Source organism: Cygnus atratus, chromosome 9 (genome assembly GCF_013377495.2).
Source record: "Cygnus atratus isolate AKBS03 ecotype Queensland, Australia chromosome 9, CAtr_DNAZoo_HiC_assembly, whole genome shotgun sequence".
Classification (NCBI taxonomy): domain Eukaryota; kingdom Metazoa; phylum Chordata; class Aves; order Anseriformes; family Anatidae; genus Cygnus; species Cygnus atratus.
Window position 1 is genome coordinate 16593779 of NC_066370.1, and position 18188 is coordinate 16611966.

General features: G+C 48.8%; 1 protein-coding gene across 1 annotated transcript in view; it reads right to left on the reverse strand.

The window, feature by feature from the left end:
* Positions 1-4502: 4502 nt before the first annotated feature.
* Positions 4503-18188, reverse strand: part of PDE6D (phosphodiesterase 6D) — a 37019-nt gene continuing 23333 nt past the window's right edge. The window contains exons 2-5 of the mRNA XM_035544854.2: positions 12864-12952; positions 8183-8308; positions 7204-7309; positions 4503-5140 (exon numbers count right to left, since the gene is read on the reverse strand). Coding sequence (XP_035400747.1) covers positions 5059-5140; positions 7204-7309; positions 8183-8308; positions 12864-12952 — 403 coding nt within the window. The 3' untranslated portion in view covers positions 4503-5058. The remainder of the gene's footprint in view (positions 5141-7203; positions 7310-8182; positions 8309-12863; positions 12953-18188) is intronic.

Here is an 18188-nt window from a genome sequence, read left to right on the forward strand (position 1 = left end):
TGTGAGGGCTCTGGGCCTTGCCACGCATACAGGTGACCGCCTTGACCATGGACTCTGTTGTGGCTCGGCCTCAGCTGAAGCGGCAGCATCCTACTGCAGCTGGGTGGATGAAGAGCAACTTCCACGTGGTCGGCCTGATGCCACGCACCGGTGGAGCCGTGACACCAACTGTCAGCCACGAGCAGCAGAACCACGGGGCTGAACCCAACGCCTGTGGGCAGCTGGACAGGGTCTGCACCAGTAGATCCATCTCCTGCCCATCATAGGTTAGGACCCGTTTAATCCGCTCAAGCCTGGCGTGCGCCCAGCCGTAGCTTTCATTCAGCCTCATCCAAACACTTCTAGCCTCTTCGTGTTGCATCTTGACAAAGCTCCGTGAAATCTGGAGCACCCTGAGGGGTCGGTGGAGAACCAGCCTGTGGCGAGCGCAGGGCTTGGGCTCCGCTCTAGACACGGGCTGGGGTTACTGGTGCAGTCTGCGTCTGGGATGAGCAGATTTACTGGCATCTACTTCAGAGTCTGACAAGTGAGACTGCCCTCCAGGCACGGCTTCTCAAGATCACACAACCAGAAGGAATTTTGAGGTGTTGCTGTTGAAAATAAACAGGCCGAGCTGTTGCTCTGGCAGAGCGATCGTCACCTGGCCTGGGGCGTGAGGTGTCCCTGGGGAGCAGCCCCTTTTGGAGGGGGCTGAGGAAGTGTGGGGCCGTGGCTGGTCCTGGCCCATCCCAATTAGCCAAGAAGTGCCTCGTAATGGCTTACAGGTGCTTGTGTGTTTGCCCCCAGGGCTGCCCGGTGCAGGTGGAAGAGCCCAGCCCATGCTGAAGGGCAGGTGTGGAGGATCTGGTTCCTGTCCCGTCCCTAGCTGCCACACGCCCCATGGACCCTGAGCCTTGGTAGCTGTGGTCCTGGAGCCTGAGGAGGCCCAGCTGGATGCGGTGCCCTGCTGCCAGCCCTCCCCGTGCCAGCTGCTCCCTGCCTGAGCTGAGCTCATCCTCCCCAGGGCAGAGGTAGGGCTGCGGGGACCCTGTCCCCGAGGAGGACAACCCACAGTGAGTCAACGACCCTGCCCTAGTCAGGGACAAGGACCCCTGGAGAACCAAACCCTGCTCCCATCCCTGCATCCCCCTTATCTCTGCTTATTCCCCAGGAGGGGGGACAGTCCCCATCCCAAGGCCACCGCGCTGTCCCCACACGTACCCCCTGGGCTGGCTCTGGTCATATCCAGCCCAGCTCAAGGGCTGCTCCCCGCGGGGCAGATCCCAGCCTGGGTGACCCGGGGGCCTACCTGCCACTGGTGGCTGTCCTTCTGGTGGCTCTCCCGGGGTCCCCAGCCGCTGTGATGCCCCGAGACGGCGTCCAAGGGCTCGGCAGGCAGCGCTGTGCAGGCGTTGCGCAGTCTGGGGAAATATCGCTGTATTGCAGCACCATCTAGTGCCGCTGCCTGGGGAAGCCAGACACCACAGCGCTCCCACGGGAGTCACTGCAGCACCGTGGGGACAGGCCATGCTGGCCTGTGTCCCCTGGGGCAGTGCCACCGAGGTCTTCCCGCTGGCGCCATGGGAAACCTGGGACGTGGGGGGCTCTGCTCCTCAGCTCAGGGACAGGCAGGGAGGTTAGTGTGGCCACGTCCTGCTTTCGGTAGCCCTGAAGCTGTGGGGTTTTCCTGCCTAAATCCCGCACCAGGACTCCCTTGGGACCCCATGGTATGTCTGCCAGCCTGGAGCAGGCAGAACGATTCCCCCAGCGCCCCTGCTCTGTGCCAGGGAGTTCCCTGCGAGGATGCGGTGAAGCGTCTGGGGGTGCAGGGCGTTTCTAGAACCTGGGCAAAAATCTCATTTCTTGTCCCCAGTTAGTCCACGCTCAGCTTGTCGTCTCCTCTGGGCACCTGCCACGCTCCTACCCCAGGGTGCTGGGAGAGCAGCGGTGCCTCAGCCCCTCTCAGGAGGTCAGAGGCTGCCCCAGCTGTGACAGGCACGTGCCCGGCCACATGTAGGGGTGAGTTGGGTGCTGAGCCCCAATGGGGATCACACCCAGGTCCCAAAGTACTGGGGTGGTGGCAGATGGGGCTTCTCCAGGGCAGAACTTGGGCACTTTGGGCTGAAAGCAGGGCCTTTGGCTACCCGCCTGTCTTCAGACACAGATAGGAACCGCAGCAAGTCTCTAGGCAGCCCCAAGGTCTGAGTGATTTGACGCCTCGCTGGGCTCTGCCCACAGGCTGCCCAGCAGCCAGGGAGTGGGATTTCGTCCCCCTGAGAGGGGACAGAGGGACCCGAACCTTCCCAGCCTGCACGCGCTGCCCGTGCCGGCCTGCTCCCGTGGAAGGTAAGAGTAGCAACGCAGGCACCGAGGGTAATGTGGCCCTGGGCTGTTTGTGCACCTTTTGTTGGCGGGTAACCCCGGTGAATCAGACAATTAGCCACGTTAGGGAGGCTCTGCTCGCCCGCCCAAGCGTTATCGGGGCAGCTTGCCAACCCGAGCCTGTGCCTGGCTCTGCCGGAGCTCAGGGAGCTGGGAGCCCCGGGGGGGCAGCGGAGGATCCAGCCCCGTGCCCCCACCGCCACACGTGGGGGTGAGGGTTTAGGTCCCCCCTTTGCTGCAAGCCTGAGGCCCATCGATGGGTGCTTCTACTTGCCAAAAGCCATGCCCGTGCCTCTGGGAGCCTCCCTGGGTGGCTGGCGACGGGGTGGGCGTCATGGCCCCCCAAAACCGAGCGGAGAGCTCCCTTAGGGCCGAAGCCTGTTGCGTGTCACCCCCTGCGCGTGCCGACGTGGGGGGCCGGCCGGCGGGTGGGGGGGCCGCCTCCCCAGCACGTTCCCTGCCCCGCGGCGCTCGCAGAAACAAATGCCTGGTGCGTGCCGGCGGCTGGAAGGCGCTCGCTTCCTCCGCGGGAGCTGCGGCGGCCAAACCACCCCGGGCTGCCAGCAGTGAGCCGAGGGAAGCGGCCGCTGCCGGCTGGGAGTAACCACACAGGCGGTTCCTGCTCCCTGTTGGGTGGCGACAGCTCCAGCGGGCGCCTGGAGGCAGCGGGTTCAAGGAGCTGGGTGCAGGGAAGGGCTCTGGGTGGTGAGGGGATCCTCACCTGGTCCGGCCGGGTCCTGATCGCCCCGAGCTGTCCCCAAGGAGCTGTCCCCATCTGCGGGTGCAGGCTGTGGGGAGCATCCCTGCCCCGGAGGTGCCAGTTCCAGGTGGGAACGTTTTTTGTAAATGAAAGGGGGAATCGCTGCGTTAATTCCGCGGGTCGTGGCAGCGGTGGCATGCACGCACCCCAGACCTCCTGGGCGCTGTGCCCAGAGGACCCCTTGCAGTGCTGCTTTGGGCAAAGACCCGGATCCAAGGGCTGCCAGCAGCACCGGGCCCCTCTGTTGGCATCATCGCCAAATCGGGGAGGACAAGAGACGTTCGAGGCTCCCGTGACAGAGCAGCTCTGCCAACAGCTCCTCCAGAAGCTCACGGTGCGCCTAGGATGCTCTCCAGCCTGTGGGGCCGTCCCCATCCCGCACAGCCCCGTGTGCTCGGTTCCGGCCCCTTCCAGCCCCACTGGTTCCTTCGCTGTGAATTTGCTGCCCTGGGGGCTGCGGCGCCGCGCACTGGGAGGCACTGGGAGGTGCTGGGGCGAACTGGGAGAGCCTGGGCCGGGGGCAGCGGCGGCTGCGGGCTGCTTCCAGCGGAGCCACCGGGGGGCGGCCGTGCGCCAGGGCTGCGAGCCGAGGCTCGGAGGTACCCAACCTTTTGGTTTCATCACGGTTTTGGATACCGTCAAGTCACCTTAAAAAAAAAAAGTATGCTTTTAACTCCCTCCCCCAGACAGCCAGCGGCTGAATGTGGGTCTGAAATGTGCCTTGAATCCTCCCGCGACTCCCCCGAGAAGCTCAAGCCCAGCCGGTCAGGCTGACCAAGGTGGTGTGTGATCATAAAGCTGCCTGTGAGGTTTGAGAGCAGAGGCTGAAGACACACTCTTCCAAGATTTATGCTTGTTAGAATGAATAATAGGACAACGGGGAAGAGGAGCAGTGTGTTTCGTGAAGTCTGGAGTAGCAAAAGTGCCTCCAGGTGTCATTAAAGTCACGCACGCAGCGGGGTGTTGGCATCAGCAGCTGCAGCCACAGATGCGTTTCGGGGAGCAGAGCCCAGCGCAGGACCAACACAGGCAGGCTCAGGGGAGTCCGGATTTTCCAAAGGTCTGAGTGTCCCCAGGAACTTGGAAAGCGAAATAGAGAGCAGTGTTGCTCAAGAAACCCACGGCTGGGCAAATGGGACAAACCGCCCTGAGGGACTAACGGACAGAAATGAGACCAGGGAGAAACCCTGCCCATGGTCACAGCAGTCGTGAAGCTGCTCCTGCGTGTTCAGCTGTGGGAAACGCAATTTAACAAGGCCACGGGGGCTGGGGAAGAAGCAGGGGTGTGGAAAGCCCTGTTCTGCTGCTGGCTGGAGTGGGAAGAGTCTGTGTGTGCTGTGAGGCGCTTTTGTAATCGAAAGAAAAACGCACAGAACCACCGTTTCTTCCCTTCTTTGGACGGTAGGAATGTTTTAATTGAGAAATTTGTTTTAATTACATTAGGTGATATCACAGTCTATTTTACAAGTTCGGGGTAAGAGGATGTGTGGACCAGTTACACAGAAATCCAGTGAAAGGATAAAAACCTACAACATGAGAAAATGAAAAGGATAACTTAACCCCCCCCCCCCCCCCCGGAACGAAACGCATTTAGAGTTGGGTGTGAGTAGAAATTGGAGGTTATACCAGGATCCAGAGAAGTACAAAGGATAAAACTAACATAATTTACAGTGTTGGTTCTGCATGACCATCGTTTGCCCATTTCCAGAGACAGCCCCTATTCCCCAATGCACCGCCGAGCAGATGGTCCCGTCTCTGAGGGTTTGGTCTGGTCTTGTCAGAGAAGAAAGCAAAATAACGATGGGCAAAGGTCACAACCCACGTAGAGCTGGTCCCCAGGGTCACTGCCTACAGGAGTGTCTTCCACTGGATAGTCAGGAGGTTCTGCACCAAGAACTGTATGGAGGAAAACTAAAACAGCTCCAAAAAGCCCCATCTCAAACGTAGAAAAGTCTCACTCTGGAAGTGCTTACGAGAAGGTCGTCATCATAGAATTTGGTTTCTATAATAACATTACCACTGTGGAGGGAAAAGAGGAGAAAAATGAGGTATTAGAAGAGCACAAAAATAGTAAAAACCGGCTGCCCCTTTCAATACTATCACAAACTCAGGCTGACATCTTGCTCCCCGTATCACCAGCTTTAGTTTAGAGCCCCGTGCAGTGAGTGCCGTGTCCCGATCCTGCGGCCATCAGGGTGCAGGATTTCTCCACTGCATGCCCACGTGGAGCAGTTCCCCCCATCCCTACGCTGCCGCCCCCTTTCTGGGCTCAGTCCCATGCAGGCTGCAGAGTGCTCACAAACAGCAAACTTCTGCTCGCTTCTACTGGTGAAAAACCAGCAACCCATGCACCTTCAGCCCCCTCTCCCCCTTCAATCAATTCTGAAAATCAATTAAAGTTCTTTTTTTTTATACCCCAACTCTGTCTCCTAGTGCGGAGCTACTTCATCCAACCTGCCATTTCCCTCAAGAAGTGCTTTAATACAAACGTACAGCCATATTTTATGCAAACTGTAATGGAAATGTAGATTTGGGCGTGACAAAAAGCTCTGGTGAGTCAACTTGCTGGCTTTGAGATTCAGACAAAGGTGAGAAGTTTTTCTTTGGGTCACAAAACCCCTTGGGATTTCTTTGGGCTAGTGACTCTCCTCAAGAATGACTTTAAGAAGGCTCCCATGGGAGAGAGACACTGCCCACTGCAAGTGGACAGACTCCAGGGAAAGAACGGGACACTGGAAAATCCTCAACGTCATTTGGGAACTGGACTCTAATGACTCCCAGTCCAGAAAAAATGACGTGATTTCCTGAGACGGTCAATACCAGTTGTCAGATGTCTTTGTTTCTTTACTCTGGTTCCTGAACTGGCACCTCCTATACTGACTGAAAGCCACCAGCCCTGGGAGCCAAGGATGTGTGTGGCACCTACAAGCTCCTGAGCAGCTTGCGTCAGGGAGCACGTGCCTAACACCAATACTTTCTTCTGAGCCCGCTATCTCTTTGAAACGTGCTGCGAGTAGAAATCAGTGATGGCGTTTCCCATCCCAGTGCCTTCTCTACGCCACTGGCTTTCCTCCAGATGGAACAAGAGGGAAAACGCTGGAGAGGGAGGTCTTCCAGAGGACACAGTGACCTCGTGGTGAGACTAGCTGCTCTATCTGCCTCGTGTTGGCACAGGGATTCCCATACCCTTCTGTCTCTGCTGGCAACGTGCTCCTTGTGTGCGTGCCAGCACCCATCTAGCACCGCATCAGCCACAGGAGGGAGGGTGGCCTTTTGTCCGTGATTACAGCTTCCCAGGGGCTTCCCTCAAGGAGCTTCCCTCAAGGAGCTTTTCCCTTCATCTCACTTTTCCCTCACCTCACCAAAGCTCGTGCCTTGCTGTTCACAGTCAGAGCACTGCCCAGCACGCGTTACTCTGATCCAAGTCCTAGAGGAACGCTCAGAAGTCAACGTGCAAACTGCGGCCAGGACTAGGTGTTTATGAGGGAAGCGTGTGAATCCCATTACAGATTACTGTAAAATGACTGTTTCCTACCTGTTAAGGGTATTTTGTCCTCAGACGCAACTCCATATGACTAAATGCATAGTTTATACTCAAATGTAAGGACACAAAGCTTGACAAAATGGTACAGTGATGGAACAAACAGTTGAGCAGCTCCCATGGGTGATATACTGCCTGAAAAACACCCACCTTGGACAAGATTCAGTCACCAATAGCTGGATTTGAAAGTGGTCCAAACATCTATTTCTGTTTGCCCATTTGGATGTTAAGGGGTACTAAGTTGCAAAGCATTTTAAAATCCTTTCACGGATCACCTTTCAAAAAAATAAAGCAGCTCTAATAAAGGACCAGTTCCAGTTTCTCCAAACTTTTATTGCTATATTAATGCAAATTGGACCTATGGGAAAGCAGGTAATGAGGTTGGCTTCGCCCCTTTTATCTCTCAGAAGCTAATAGCAGTGAGGGTGACTCAGAGTTGGTAGCAGCTCCCTCTCTTCATTCCCACTGTGGCCCCCAAGGAAATGTCATGCACTGCTTTTTCTTTGCCTGCTCTCAGATTCTGTAAGCCCAAGGCACTCACGTTAAAACGTTAGCTGGCATCATCTGTGATTCAGGTGCTGCCTCTATCAAGGACTGCCAAGTGTTTGTGGAGTTAGGAATCACAAAACCAAATTCAAAGAACCATTCTGCAAAGTAAAAAGAAGATTCAGAGGCATTTGAAGGAAGAAAAAAACAATCCACAAATGGTCCTTTTGCTTTTCACCTGACAGGCTGGGGAACTCCCTGAACTGTCTTACTGTGCTGCCAACATTTTACATTTACATTACTTTGTAAATTTTAATTTTACATTACAACTTAAAATGCACTGAACCCTGCCCTCCTCTTCATGTAGATACTCCCTTTCTGTATTAGCTGATGGAAACGATAAACTCATGCCACTTCCTTAGCATTCAATGGAAATTCCATCACACCTCATTGGGAACAGGGAAATCACATTCCCCCTCTTGCAGACATCCTGCGGATCCAGTTCAGACGAAGCGTCCAACTGGTTGCCCAAAAGACAAGGAGCTCAATGTTTATCTGCCCCTCCTTCCCCCCGGATTAGGAGTAATACCGCAGCCAGGGAGATGAGACGTGCTGCGTGGAGTCGCGGAAGCAACACCCAGTGGCACTGCTGCGACCAGAGCAAACCAGAGGCTCCTTTAGTCCAGCCTCCAGCCTGGCAGAGGCCAGCACAAGGTGCTTCTGAGGAAGATGCATGAATCCCCACGATGTGTGACACTAAAATAACCTGTTTCCTGGCCTCAGGCAGCCTGCGGTGGATTTATGCCCCGAGGCATGATTACCCAGATTTTTTGCTTACATAACAAAGTGTTAATACACTTATGAAATGCTATCCCTAATGCTGTGGCCCATTAGTCCTGACAAGATGAGTGCTTCAGTGCCACTCTGAAAAATTAAAATTACTGTGTTCAACCCATTTTAGTTCCTCTAATCCCCGCCACGCTGGGGTTCGCTCCCTGCGCTGCAGCAGGGCCGCACGCAGAGCAGATGCATACCTTCTAGACACTGCCCTTTGAAATAAACTTTCTGTTCCAGTCGGAATTTTTCCATTTGTTCTGCTGAGGAAAAGTTTAACTCCCGAGACACTGCTTTGCACTTCAGGATTTTTTTAGGAACTCGAGCTGTCAAACAGATAAACAAGCATTATTTGGACACAGTAAAACAAACCCAGCTGCTTCAGGTGAAGAGTATATACAGTATACTTTTCAGGTGCTATTAGAGAATACTTTGAAATAACGATTAGTGCAGTACAAGATCATAGTAGTAGGAGAAAAGCAAGCACAAAGGACTCTCCCTACTTTGTTTTTACATTTGCAGGTGTGAAATCCAAACCAGGAATGCCCAGAGCCAGGAATGAAACTGGTGACAGAACCAGGAACGCAACACTGACTTCTCAAACTGCCAGCTCTCAACTTTCTATTACAAAAAAAACATGGCTCTTCAAGTCAAAATATTGAGATGCAACTTAAACTTTTACTTTAGGGAATGTGCTGAAGGTCACACAGCCAAAGGGCTGTTTGTACATCAGGCACGTTAATCCTTCTCACTTCTTCTTCTCTTTCAGACTGTGCACCCCCAGCAAACCACAAGCAGCTGCTTCTCAGCCCAGCAGCACTGTTTCAGCCATCTCTTGTAGCTCTAGGAAGCCATCCTGTAGAAGAAGATGAAACGCCTCTTCCCTGAGCATTGAGCCCCACGCAGGCAGAAAAGCCAGCAGCAAACAGCACGGTTTGAGAGAGGCAATCCGAGATGTCTGGGCTCTTGCAACGGGTGAGATCTCTACCTATTAGATATTTCATATGGCTTTTTTTAGAGGTGTAGAGGTAAGAGAAGGGGCAGTTTGGGGCACAGATTAGTACACTGAAAGGTCCAAATCAGAGGAATAAGGTTGGGGGTGGGGGAACCAGCATACTAAAAATCTCCCCAGCCTGTCATACTGAAGTGGTGTGATTGTACATAATCCTTCCTGCGCACCAGAAAATGTTTCATGTAAATCTATTAAAAATAAAGAGGGGAGGGAATACAGCTGGTACGTGCTTTATGTGCCAAACTAGTCCTAAATGGAAAGGCTATCAAAACATCCATGAGCAGACAGCAGGCTGCTGTTTAATAAAAGTAAGAGTCTTCCAAACCCCTGGCATATCCACCTAATGTAAAACAGTTTAATGGAGCAGGACCTTGCTATGAGAGCCATCTAGAGAGCTGGAGGGCAAGGGAATGCAAGCTACTGTCCTATCCCATGAAGTACACAGTCCATGGTTTGCCAAAATAAAAAAAAATAAATAAAAAAGAAAGTTAAAAGTGCAAGAGAAGAGTTTTAAATGTAAAGCGCTCTAATTATTTTTAGCCTTTTTTTTTTTTTCAGCCTGGAAATCTGCATGGCACCATGCTTTACTGCCCTCACAAGTACGGACTCGAGCCTGTTGTGAATAAACATCCCTTTGCACTTAAGTGTAAAGTGACTTGTTAAAACTATTCTGCAATTTAGTAATTAAATTTCTTTCATCCCCAAGACAAACTGCTGGGAAGGTTTGCTTTAATATTGTAAAACTGCAAAATAAAAGGTTACTTTTAATAAAAGTAGGGCTGTGTTGTCTTTAAAGCCTCGATCTAAGAGATTTTAATTGATATTTATACCATCAAGCTGAGAGTTTTCATTTATTTATTTTAAACACATTTTACTTTCGTACCTCTTCTTTTCTGTTAAAAAGACAGAAGAGAAAGAAGTTTGATGCTCATCAGCTAGGACCATCAAAACACACCGAAATGCGGGTAAGCACAGACTTTATCCTAAATGTACAACTGTTATTTTTTAACCAGAGGCTATATTTATTATACCTGCACGTTTATTAAAGCTTTTATATAGCTAACATACTAATTCAGATTCTTAATTTTGATACTTAACTCTGTAAGAAAGTGATGGGTGACACATTTCTTATTTACTAAACAACTCATTTGGGGCCAAACAGTGTTTAGTCAAAAACTGAAACTCAATTAAACCATCAGTATTGTCATGTTTTCACACAGTTTAATCAAACTATGTGACATATTTGGGATACGTTAAAAAAAAATAAAAAGCTAGTTCATCCAAACATACTTTGTACTTAAAACTACATCTTTTCTTAGAGAATGAAAGGATTATTTGTATTTCCTGAATGAAAGGGACTGTGGGGACTGGCAACAACTCTGGGGACTCTACAAGTGCTGGATGTCACCCGCTTACACCTCGCTTTGTTTATGTATTGGAAGATAAGAAACTTTGCTGTTTCCTATCTCCCAGATTGCCTGCCAGTGTTGAACGCACTGTCACCGAATTGAGCTACCTGGGTATATGGAAAAACTCCTGCTATCAAAAGCTGATTTAACTTGTTGGTAAATTCCACTTCCAGGTGCAGTGATCTGCACCACACTCAGTGGTTTTACTAAGGCTTCAGCAGCAATCTAATTGCACATTAATATTCTTTTAATTTAATCTAAGCAGTAAGTTTGGCTATTAACAGAGCATAATGATTTGAAATTTAAGAGTTAATTTTAAAAATAAATTTGTACTTAAATATAAATCACTTTTAAATTAAATATAATTTGTTCACTCTGCTATATATTTGAATGTTTGCTACGTCTCCACCGTGATTTGCCCTGAAAGGCCACAGAACACACACACGTACAAGTACTGTACAATGACTTTGAGACATACATGGCCTCCATTTTAAAGCAATTATCCTGACTGTTTGCCCTCACTGTTTCTGTTGCAAGACTCTAACAGAATCTCATTTCCCCACACCTTCTAATTCACGGTCAGATTATCCTTCTTTGCTGGACACCTCTCTCCTTTCCTAGCATATTTATTGAGAATAATCTAGCCATCTCAGCCTTCTTTCCTTGCTAAGCCATACAAGAATAGCTTTTTTCCTCTCTTTTCCAAAGGAGGACCATCCTCCCACCCTTCATTTTTTCAGTGGCTTTACCTCACTAACTGCTCTTCTCCGCACCTCCTCAAGTTTACAGTCATCCATCTTTTAGATGGATGACTGAACTGCACACCAGATAAGGGCTGAACAATTCCTTGTACAACGGGCATTAATCTCACGCCAGAATATGCTTTAATTAATTCCCCAAGCTCCTCTGATGGAGGTGAGTGTTCCTGTTTTATATGTGAGGAAAATCTGAGACGTGGTGAGGCTGATCTGACTTGCCAAAGTGAGAAAGACGGCAGGAAATGGGGCAACACAACGAACACTCATGAGCGCAGCGCCAGCTGCCCGCTCTGCCCCAAAGCACACCGTCCTGTGGCTTACACTGAACCAAGGCGGTGTCAGTCTGCTGAGACAGAGAGAAGAGGCTTCAAAGACCAGCCACGTATTCATGTGAAGCTTTTGCAGAATAAAATCTGTGAAGAATGGGAATTTTTTTGGCTGATTTTCTTCTGCTTTTGAAAGTTTGATTCCTCGTTTCTCCTGGGTGTGCTGTCAGGTGCTGTAGCATGCCAAACACTGTACAATTATTTCAAGAAGGCAAAGTATCACTAAGCCACAGTTCAAGAAATTTAGCATTACACTGATGAATTACTGCATTTACTTTGGAAGTTGTATTTCAATTGCTTTACTACAGTCGTATTTGAAAGGGCTGGAATGTTTTTCTTTAATATAGGCACCTTGTACGGTGGGTGTGAGGAAGTATCTGTTAAGGTCTGTTTCCTATTGACAAAACTGTTTGCTGTTAGCAGTGGCACGATATTGGGAGTACGGGTTAGCAAGGCTGAAGGAGACAAAGCTTGGAAAATGCTAACCACTGAGTCACGGCTTGGCCTTCCCCCAGCTCTGACTTGCCTCCTCCATTCCCGGCATCAGGTCCCCCCCTTAAGCTGAGGCAACCTACTACTGGTCCTAAAAGTGAATGAGGACTGCAAGCCAGAACTCAGTCCTTGACGTTTAACCAAAAATATGTCGATGCCACCGTCACAATTAAATGATCAAGTTGACTCCACTTGCTGGAGATCAGCTGCATGACACTCACTTAATAGGAAAGTCTTCAAATTAATTCGGTGAGGTCAGACTCTTCGCGGAGCCAAAGCAAAGCTCTTGGCAAGGGACATTACCTACCACAGTGCTTTGTCACAAAGGGGATGTGTAAGGGACAGTGGAGTCCTCTGCCACGCGGCAAGGACAGAAATGAAGGGGCACCAGGCTGCAATCACAGAAGACAGCAGAGCAGAGCAAATGCAACGCGTATAGCATTTTAAAGCAGAGGGCAAATTTAGTGCAGGAGAATATTAGGTCAGCTGTGGCCAGAAAAGGCAGAAACTGTGTATGTTTCTTCCATGCTGGTTCTCCACTTGACCTGTACTTTGACCGAACCCCGCTCCGTTATATGGAGAAAAGTCCGTATCTCTTTATACTTTTCGTTTTGCAACCAACACCTGACCTAGCAAAGGCCAGCTGCTCACTCCTTGCCCAGCTGCGCTCCCAGCCGAGCACTGTTCAATGCGTCCCCTTCGCCAGACTCCGATCCATCCCCACCCTTCCCCACACGGCCCCGGGTCATTGTGCTGGAAGCTGCTAAGGGACTGAAGTCAGAGCCAGGGCATCTGTCCTCCAAACACGGGTACGCCAGCAGCCCTGGTGACCCAGACGTGCAGCACGGCCCAGCCCCCAGATGCACAGCAAGGCCACACAGTACCTTCATGCTCCACTCCAGGTACAGACAGATCTTCTGTTCCTTGCCAGAGGATTTTCCCCGTTTCTGCATCCCGAAGATTCATCCAGTTTCTGATTGGGAAGCAATTAAGGAAAACAAGCTACCCACATTCCGAAATGCCGTGCCCAGTATTCTTTCTGAAGCCCTAAAAAAGGCTGCTCCAGCTGAGTTTCAGGAATATTTTCCAATTCTCAGGAGGCCAGGGAGAAAAGACATGGAGGAAATAAATGAACAAACCAACCCTTGACCAGAATTAATGCAACGAGAGCTGTATAGTCACAGATTTGGTTTTCACTTGGACTGAAGCTTGTTAACCTCATTTATCATTTTTTGTCGCTTCTAAAGGATAAAGACAATGTCACTGTGCTGCGGGGAAGCAAGACCACTGCTAACAGTAACAGATAATTCCACACAAACAAATGTTCTTCTCCAGCTAGAAAAAGGCGTGCTTCCTGTATAACATTTGAAAAAAAGAACAATACCCGATCACACTTATTTTTTTGACTTAAAAATATCAGTACCAAGGGTTGTTCTATGGCTGCTGACCTGGTAACAGCCGCTCACGGGAATTCTTCAGCTGCTGAGCACTAAGTGCAGAGACACTCTCGTTTCACTCTCGGCAAGTGAGGCTGTGCCAGCCTGCAGAAAGCCCGGGTCAGTGAATTAGTAAGGTTACAGACAACTATGAAATACTCACATTTGCCGAGGGACAATTAGTGATAACCTTAAGCCTACCCTTGAAAAACCTCTCCCGTGACATAACTCAGATATTTACATGTCAGAGTAAGGAGCCTGCACGCCTGTCCAGTGCCCTTCTGAGCAGGGTAGAGCCTTCGGTCAGCCCCAGGCCCCATCGCAGCCTCGTGCTCCGCAGCTCATCGCTGCGTCGGACGAGGTCTCGGGAACCATCTGGGAAAAGGAGAGAGGGCAACTGCTCAAGGAGCTGACTGGGAAGGCAGAGGAACAGATGAGGACAACATGGGCCTCAACAGAGGTATAAATAGGAGCTGTGAGATATGCATAGTGAATTCATTCTCTAGCATACGCAGTTTCCAGGCAGACTCTTGACATTGATCAATTTTTTTCCAGAACTCCAGGGAAGAAACAGATGCTTCAGCAAATTTCGGGTTACAGGGTAGCATTTGTTTTAAAATTCTCTGCGTGGAGGAGGGAAGGGAAGACGGCTGCTTCAGAAAAGGTGTGAAGAACCTTGCCCTTCCTGAAGGTTGGCCAGACTTTCCATGTGCCACCGAAAGGGAAAGGGAAGAAAGGTAAGGGTGTGTTCACAGAGGCACGGCCTTACAGCTTCCACGATGTAGGAACGACTCGTGTGGGAAAAGGGAGCATGGCACAGGCTGCTCGTGTCCTTCCAGACTTGTTCTAAAACACATACTATCTACTACTCGATCCAGGATTAACCCAGGAGGGACAGGGGAGAAGGCAGAAAGCATCATCCCCAGAAAGCCCCGTATGCCACCTCCATCTACCGGCAGAAAGCTTGAAAGTTGAAATCTCTCCCCAAGTACCAAAGCAAAGGAGATGGGGGCTGTAGGCAGCAAGACAGAGAGAGAAAACGAGCAGCGGCACAGCAAAAAGAACCTGCAGCTGGGCTGGGCACTTCATGTGGTTCTGGCTGGAAAAAATCGAAGTCCCCAGCCAACACAACCTGCAGGATGGAACCGCCCCAACTGTAATTTAAAACGTCAAAAACCCCTCCATTTTTAGATACATCTTCCCACGGACAAACACAAAAACTAGCCAGGGTGAAGCTATTTGCATAGAAAGCAGCGTGCAATCTATCAAATGCCACGTACGAGAGAAAAATAACAAATGAGACAATCTGAGCATCTCGCCGACGAGTTCATTTATCTTCACAACACCCTGCGATGCAAACACTCTTCACTATTAGCAGTACAGTAATTCAGCAAATTGGGCACTTGATTACCAAAAACCTGTATTTCCTTTAAAAAATGAGCCCCTTCAGAAGTATATCCTTGCCATTTGCTCACTATCGCTGTCAGTGGGTGTTATGAGCTCCCAGGTCTGGCTGGAGGCTGCGCAGTGCCGAACGGGGCAGCAGATGTTCCCCGCTAAGAGTAAATCCAGGCAAGATCGCCTGCGCCATGCTTTGCATTCTGACTGTCAAATTAAAGATCAAGAATAAATAAAACGCTGAAGACTACATCCCTGCTGGTGAGGGCATGCAGGTCAGCAACCGAAATCCACCTGCTATTCAGAGCACATACACAGAGTTAAAATATGTGCATCCAGACATATTTTAAGGGCTCAGAATACTCTAGCCAGTTCACAAGTTGTTTTTTTTTTTTTTTTTCCCAATAACCAAGCATTATTAAAAGGCAAGAACAAATCATCAAATCTCAGACACACACAATCCTCTTCTACCGGAAAAAGCACTTCAAGTTCAAGAGATGCGCTCTTAAAAGAAAATCTTTAAAAAGAAATAGACATCTGAAAACAATTTCCTAAGTCAAAACTGAGATCGCTTATAAAACTTAACTGCAATGGAATTTTACAAAAAGGCAAAACCCATCACAAGTGATTTTTTGGCAAGAGAATACCTGACAAAGCAGCAGCTGTACTGCTTACCTAGTTAGCAGCTTATCACACTATTTCTGTCATCTTGGACAGAAAGGCTGGTATTAGGACATACCCCAGAGTGAAGAAAATGGAGATCTTGAACCAAACCCACACACACTGTTATCTTCTAATGTGTTTAATTGGTTTAAGATTCTTCCATCCCAGCGTGAGAGATACTGTTACTAAAAATAAAAAGTGCTCCATCTTCTGAGCAGCAGTGGAGACCTGCAGGCAGGATGAAGAGGGCATTTTGAGTATTACTGAAAAGGAGAAAGCAAATTAATGCAGGTTTAACGCAATTACTCTTTTTGGAGAGGCTCACGCCAAGTCACCTGGCAGGGGTAGCTATGGAGAGCAAGTAGAGGGCCTTGCAGCTACAGCTTTGTGAAGTTAATACATATTTAAAAAAAAAAAAAAAAAAAAAGCACAGTTGTATATTCCTAATTCCGGTTCTCGTTCTAAAATCGTAAGAACACTCTCCCACCATTAAATTTTCATTCTCCTGGCTTTTGGGGGATTTTTTGTAGGAAAGAACGTCTGATTTAAGACTCAATAGATCAAATACTCCTCAGTCCTGAAGGCAAGGAAGGATTAGGTAGAACAGCAGAAGGAAGGGTGTACTGTTGATCTATTTATATTCCACCACCTATTGGGTCAGCAAAGTCTTACGTAAAAGCTTTGTAGTAGCTGGAATTTGACTTGCTTGATATACATGACATGAATTAGCTTCCTCACAGACCTGCTTTGCCTAGCCTGATGAAGCGAAATGGTTTGTGCATTCCTGAATCCGAGTTTTGTTGTCTTGAATGCCTCTGATCTCAGAACAGAAATTCTTTCTTTTTTGTATCTGTCACAGACATCACTTCCTTCAAACAAATCAAAACATACATACCTATCTTTAAATGGTTTAGCAATGCAAAATATTCCCATGTATTACCACACTGGTAATTAAGAGTAACCTTGAAGGAAAAGGATGAGTACAAGCGAAATTAATCATCAAAGTACTATGGAGTTAAAGTTCTCCCCAGTCTCCCTGACTGTTATTTGTATGCTGTGATGTTTAGCACTTTTTGAATATCTGAATGGCTGCAGCGAACAGCGGGTGTCATTTCTTCCATTAAAAACTGGTCTATTTTTCATCTTGTTCCTTGCTGTCTACACCTTTCTAAAGCCTTAAGAACTGCTGCACTATTATCTCCCGTAATAAAAGCAAGCCTAATGTTCCTAACCACTCCTGGATGGGAAGGTCTTTCATCATCTTTGCCAACCTTTTTTCTTTTTCTTTTTTTGTATAAGAAATGCAGCATTAAGAACAGTTCTCTACAAGTCAGGCGCAAACAGGATCTCAACAATCACCTGGAAACAAGAATTGTCCTACAGGATAAATGATAAAGAGAAGGTAGAGCTGGAAGCCCTGGATAATTCAGACTCACATCTTTGTTGCAGACCCAGAAAAGCTTCTGATCTGAACGGCCCAACTCTTCTGCACTGCCCAACTGCCACTCCTGATTTCACGTTCTCCTGCAAAGCAGACACGACCAGGCCCTCATGACGTGGGTGAGCGTGGTACTTTAAAGAACGGTACAGGTAAGTAGGGATCAGCCTTTAGGGGTTGCATTTTTATCAGAGGTGTATTTTTGCAGAAGAATTCTTTTTTTTCTCAGAGGTTTCAATCTGGTCCGAGGAGTAAGGACCAAAATAAGTTACGCAAAAAACTACCAAACTACAGGATTACAGAGTAGACCACCCAAAGAGCCTTATGCTCCTACTCCACTCCTGCCGTTCGTCCTCTAATCTTCCCAATCTCTAATCTCACTTCTTATCACAACTCCCAAATCCCTCTCCCACAAAACTCTTAATTGTGTGCTTACATTTAGGCATGTGCACACATACGCTGTTGAATCAGGCCCTAAACTCACCGTGCTTACACACAGAAGAAATGCTGCTGTCTTTAGTGTGTAATAAAGCCCAAGTGTAAATGTTGGCAATGTGGGAAGAGAACAGGAGTCTTTTCTCCTGAGGCTAAGGCAGAAATTCTGTATAAAGTCGTATCTGAAGGAACAGAATGGGTGCCCATCCATTCTGTCTAGTAAGAGAAGTACCAAAACAAACTCACAAACTGGAGGCTATTCCTCAAACATTACTGAAGCCTCGGGTATAGAACAGTCACCTTCTCCTGCTTTCAGGCAGCAGCATAATCTCCTCTCTTCCAGATTCGTCAGAGAGCTATGACAGCTCTCAGGAGCAGGTACTTCTGAAAACTCTGCTATTATAAACCAACTTCCCTGGAGTGACGCACGAGATATGGGTTACTGTGCTTCTCCAAAAGGTGGGAGGTGCTGAGGACTGGGAAGGTGTTCCATTAAATCCTCAAATGGAAGGAAGCCAATTATCCCTTCAAAGCACTCCCGACACTCCAGTACTCGCTGTACAACAGGCTGCTTCTAAAGTCTCCTGCACAGAACAAATTGCTGTGCAACAGAAGCCAGGGAGATCCATGGATTCACGTGAACCACATGGCAAAATGCAGCAAAAATCTCCAGCAACCAACAAAGTCCTCTCACAGCAAATTACATTATCAGAGGAATACACTTAACAGCTACAGCATCGCAGCAAAAAAAATCAACACAATGCTATAAACCTCGTATACTTTGTACTAAACTTCTCTTTTTGCAGGATTCCCCCCACATCTTTGCTTGCAGAAGCTGT